This window comes from Sinocyclocheilus grahami, unplaced genomic scaffold, assembly GCF_001515645.1.
Source record: "Sinocyclocheilus grahami isolate Dianchi unplaced genomic scaffold, SAMN03320097.WGS_v1.1 scaffold145.1, whole genome shotgun sequence".
Classification (NCBI taxonomy): Eukaryota; Metazoa; Chordata; class Actinopteri; order Cypriniformes; family Cyprinidae; genus Sinocyclocheilus; species Sinocyclocheilus grahami.
Genome location: NW_015505324.1, coordinates 130,660 through 136,332, shown reverse-complemented (window position 1 = coordinate 136,332; position 5,673 = coordinate 130,660). Strand labels below are relative to the sequence as shown.

The following is a 5,673-nucleotide window of genomic DNA, read 5'->3' as shown; positions in this document are numbered from 1 at the left end:
CACGTTGCAAAGTTTCGGGAATGACATCCGCATATTTATGCTGGATTCGCTCTCGAAGTAGTAGTGATTGACATAGTGATAATAACCATAGCAATAGATGGGACAAAATATGTGAAAATGTGCATTAAGACTAGAGCACCCTCACTAATGTCAGAAGCACCCTCAGTGATTATTTCTGGTTGGTACCCTTTTATTGTATAGCCTACAAAAACAACAAAATACAAATGCACTAGATAAAATAATTTAATAAATGCATATTTACAATTTAAGCACTTAACTAAAATAAGTATTAAATAATTAAATAAATAACTAGAGAAGACTGACTATAACCAGTTTGCTTCCATTTTAGTAAGAAAAGCCTTGGCTACTCTTCACCTGAATTAGAAAAAAAAGCTCTTCTGGTGTTCAGTGATGCGAGGACAAAGTTTGAGCGTGTACACGCAATATCTGAGTGAGAGCAGAGCCAATTCCTAAAAAAAACAATGTATAGTTAAAAGTAGAGCCCGACCGATATATCGGTATCGGCGAATATGCCGCCGATATGAACTTTTTTTTTTACAGAACATATAATGCAGATAAAATGCTTGAAATGATGTAATTACTTAGTTTGGTCTATTGTTTGCTATTGGCGACCTGGATGAAACGCTTTAAAGCTTAAGTCTATGGAAAACCATTGAAACTTTCAACGGCCATATCTCCGTAACGGCGCGGCGATTCCGCACCAAATTCGGGGGATCCCTTCAGCTCGAGGAACCCTCTCGAACACGAATCGAGTGTACGTCTAGAGGCCCTCTTTCGAATGAGACCACCCCGCGTCGATAGCCCCCTGGGTTCGGGAGTTACGGATGGTTAAATTCGCGGTCCGGCGCCAACCGATCTAGAGATCCCGGGGGGCTACCGATGCGCGGAGAGTGGCGTTGGCTGAAGGGATCCCCCGAATTTGGTGGAGATCCGCCGGCGCATTCACAAGATAGTGACACCAGTCAACACTTCAGTAAGGAGGTCTCTTGTTCAGGCAGCAATCAAGCGTTGTCTTATTTGACCGTAAGTGCATTCATTTTAATGAATAATAAAATGTAACTTTGGTCAAATAAATATTCAAACCACGTGTGTTACAACTAACCCCCACGTTTGTGCATCGCATTCCTCTATATTATATTATATTACTTTTCAAGTAAGTTTCGTCTGTGTGTGTGAAGACAGTAGCGCAAATCCGTGAGTGAATGTTCCGAAGTGAAATAAACTTCAACGGAATAAAGTTGAATGGAATTGAATTGAATTAAAGTTGAATAAACTTCAACTTTACTGTTCAGTGCACTGATGTCAGACTCATTTTGGATAGTAAAGTTTATTGTTAAATTGTTAAATGCCCTTACATATCTCTGTCACCATTATAAGTGTTTGATCACCACATTTGAGTGATCATTGCAAAAAATGTGTTTATGTATATATATTCTGTTTATGCATATACTGTATTCTATATATAGTACCAGTCAAATGTTTGGACACATGAATGGGAAAGTGTCCAAACTTTTGACTGTTACTGTACTATAATATACACAAAGAATATCGGCTGATATATCGGTATCATCCTTTTTTAAACCCCCTAATATCGGTATCGGCCACAAAAATCCCATATCGGTCGGGCTCTAGTTAAAAGCACACGTCCAGTTTTGTATGAGTGAAGGAAACCCGCTTGAGGATTCTTGCGGTGAGATTCTTGCTCATGCATTACATGGAACTCGTAACATTATGCGCTCTCGACATTTGTCATTAAGATCACGCTATAGAAACCGCTTAAAATTAAGTATAAACAAGAGAAGAAAGCGGCCCTAGGCAGCTGCCTACACAGGATCCGCCACTGTCAGATGCAGTTAGAAATTTACTAAAAACAAGCCTATCGCAAGATATCTGGTGGTGGGGGGGCACCTGGGGTGGCCAGCCAGATTTCAGGGGGGGCCAGTGCCACCACGTAGACACGCCCCTGGTCACAAGGCGATCACGTGAGGCGCTCCCTCTGGCATGATAGTCTTAATAATATCTTGTAGTGTGTGATGCGCCATGATGTTCAAATCTTGTAGTGTGTGCATGTTTAAGATTTGAGAGAAGATAATCTGCAAAGATTCTCATTATGTGTGTGCTGCAACCAGATTTCATAATCGGCTAGGATTTTAAAACTCCTGTAGTGTGAGCCCAGCTTAAGCTAAACATGCTTAAATTAAAATGCCTACAGCTAAACTTCCCTTGTATTCACATTTCTAAACCTGTTGTCCAACAAAAGAGAACATTATAACCTTTTTACGTTTATATTTAGTAATTTAGCAGACGCTTTTATCCAAAGCGACTTACAAATGAGGACAATGGAAGCAATTAGGGATGCACCGATACCACTTTTTTCAGAACGAGTCCGATATTGATATATTAATTTTTGGTACTCGCCGATACCGATACCTGTGTTTTCACAGCATTTGTAATTTTTTTTTCAAATATTGGGTACAGAAACAAAATAATAGTAGTAATAATATGAATCATGTTAGTTGGCTTCATTTAGCAAACAGATATTACCTTCAGTTATTTCCACACTTAATTATACCTGTTAAAATGTATTGTATAAGCTTTTGTTCCTTTCACTGTTTACTTTAATGGCGCATTAGAGCTGCTCCATTGCAGCAGCTCAAGACTGTAATCACAAAACATTTTCCTAAAATAATGCAGGGAACCACTTGTTATACATTATACGAGTGCACGCATACTATTTTGGTGATGTAATTTGCGTCACGCGCAGTGTACACAGACCCTCGCGTACGAGTAAAAATCGAAGTATACTTTGGCCTTAAAGCAAGCATACGCAGCGCGTGGTGCAGAATGAGAGAGTCACTTATAGCCTAGCGTTTCACCCAGTCTGCTAGTTTCAATAACTTTAAATAAAGTTGTGTATGCTTGACGTTTAAAATAAATGCTGTTTATAGTGAATGCCCCTATAGTTTTAGTTTGTTTAATATTTACGATTTAGTTTTAATCCAAATGCATGCGCTAATGGAGTGAACAGCAATCAAGATCATGCAACAGAAGTGCGCACTCTCGGACTCTCTCTCTCTCTCTCTCTCTCTCTCTCTCTCTCTCTCGCTCTCCTTACCGTCAAATAACTTTAGTAACTTGTGCATTGTTTTACTTACTTGCTTTTGACATATCCGACCGAACTACAAACTTTCCAGTGATGTCTGTGAGATATTCACTTGACAAGCTTGCGCATCTGTGCAGCCGTGCGCTCAATCCACTCAGCGCGCTCTGCTTATCAGCTCGGGCACATCCACTATACAGGCGTGAATATTGAATGTTTAACATTATATTAATTATTACATGTACTTCATAGACATCCTTAATCTCTAATAACTCCATTCTACTCTCTGTTGTTCTGTTTTCAGGGTTTCTTTTTCTGGACACAGCTCTATTCACACGCTGTTTGGTATCGACTCTTGGTATCGTTTTTTTTTTACGAGTATGAGTACGAGTACAGGAGCGCAGTATCGGGCCCGTGCATCCCTAGAAGCAATCAAAATCAACAAAAGAGCAATGATATACAAGTGCTATAACAAGTCTCAGTTAGCTTAATGCAGTACACTTAACAAGGGTGTTTTAAATACTATAATAAATAAAAAGAAAACAGATAGAATAGAGCAAGCTAGTGTTAGAAGTCTTTTTTGCTTTTGTTAATTGTATAATAAATGAAAAGAAAACCAATAGAATACAAAAAGATTAGAAAGCAAGTGTTAGTTTTTTTTAACACCAGTCAAATGCTTCCTTCTGTGATCTGATGTGGCTTCTTGTCACAGAATGAGGCAGAAAATATGTTCCATAGGCTACTTTAAAAATACTTCGATTAGCAATGGATTATAAATATACTTAATTATTATAAAAATACCAGAGATGACTTGAATAACACAGATAAACTATAGTCACAGTCGAGTGTTTATTGTCTTTGTTTTATCATTCAAAACGTTTATATGTTCTGTTTACTCAGTTACAGCTATAATAGCATGTCTTTGTCCATATAAGGGATTTCCTGGAGGATCATAAATTCCGTTTCTTCTGTAATTGGATATGTGGATTTTCTGTGTGAGGGCGCCCTCTGGCGTCCAGTATGAATGAAACAGACATCATGTGTTTATAATGCTAATGGCCAATCTATAATTTTTTGGGGAATTTTTATTTGTATTTTTTTTTTATAAGTACCGGTTTAGGCACCAGAACCGTTTTAAAAGTATCGATTTGGAACCGGTATTGAAAAAAAAAACAACAAATGATACCCAACCCTAGCTGCACCCGTTTCCTACTTACAGATATACATGAGGTCTACTTTTATTTCCAACAGTCAGAGGAAGATTCTTTAAAAATACTTCGATTAGCAATGGATTATAAATATACTTAATTATTATAAAAATACCAGAGATGACTTGAATAACACAGATAAACTATAGTCACAGTCGAGTGTTTATTGTCTTTGTTTTATCATTCAAAACGTTTATATGTTCTGTTTACTCAGTTACAGCTATAATAGCATGTCTTTGTCCATATAAGGGATTTCCTGGAGGATCATAAGTTCCGTTTCTTCTGTAATTGGATATGTGGATTTTCTGTGTGAGGGCGCCCTCTGGCGTCCAGTATGAATGAAACCGACATCATGTGTTTATAATGCTAATGGCCAATCTATAATTTTTTGGGGAATTTTTATTTGTATTTTTTTTTTTATAAGTACCGGTTTAGGCACCAGAACCGTTTTAAAAGTATCGATTTGGAACCGGTATTGAAAAAAACAACAACAAATGATACCCAACCCTAGCTGCACCCGTTTCCTACTTACAGATATACATGAGGTCTGCTTTTATTTCCAACAGTCAGAGGAAGATTAGAAAGGACATGTTAGCTTCACCGTCGGAAAGAGGGCGTTCACGCTCCAGAGAGCCCATTCCTCAGCTGATGCGAGCAGGAAGTGCTGGCAGGGGGAGGAGTGTGTCTGTGGAGAGCAGGAGGAGTCGGTGCTCTTCAGAAGGATCAGTAGCTGAGTTTGAAGAGCTTGCTAAGCCTCTAAATAGCAGGCAAGTCAATAAACAAAACAGGTTGCTTATCCAAGTACTGTTGGCCAGGTTAAATGTGATGTCAGCTGGCTAATTAATTATTTCAGGACACTTGGTTCATCAGATCAAACCTGCCAAATAACACGGTGTAGAGGAGCCTACACTTTTATTGCATTTTTTGCATTCCATATATATTAGTCAAGACTAATATACACAAAAAGTTGTAATTTAATTTTACATGAACATTTTCTACCCTCTATCTGAAACCTTATTAAATCGGGTCTGTTCATTTTTTTCAGCAAGGATGCATTAAATTGACCAAAAGTAGAGCCCGACCGATATATTGGTTTGCCGATATTATCGGCCGATATGAGCCTGTCGCCGATATGAATTTTTTTTTTTACAGAACATATAGTATGTCTTTATGTAAGTTGCTTTACATAAGCATCTGCCAAATGCATAAATGTAAAGATGCTGCAGAGATCATGTCTTTTGGCATCTAACGTTGCATCAGTTGTGGCCATTTTTAATCATTTTTGCCATTTCTCACGAAGTCTGTGTCTCTTATTTTTAATGTGACCCCACCAAAATCGTGTAT

At 38.1% G+C, this 5,673-nt stretch overlaps 1 protein-coding gene across 1 annotated transcript in view; it reads left to right on the top strand.

The window, feature by feature from the left end:
* The window catches only part of LOC107591723 (coiled-coil domain-containing protein 61-like), an 11,705-nt gene extending 6,795 nt beyond the window's left edge, over positions 1-4,910 (top strand). Inside the window, exons 10-11 of the mRNA XM_016280958.1 lie at positions 3,426-3,531; positions 4,896-4,910. Of these exons, the coding sequence (XP_016136444.1) occupies positions 3,426-3,531; positions 4,896-4,910 (121 nt within the window). The remainder of the gene's footprint in view (positions 1-3,425; positions 3,532-4,895) is intronic.
* The last annotated feature ends 763 nt before the right edge of the window (positions 4,911-5,673 follow it).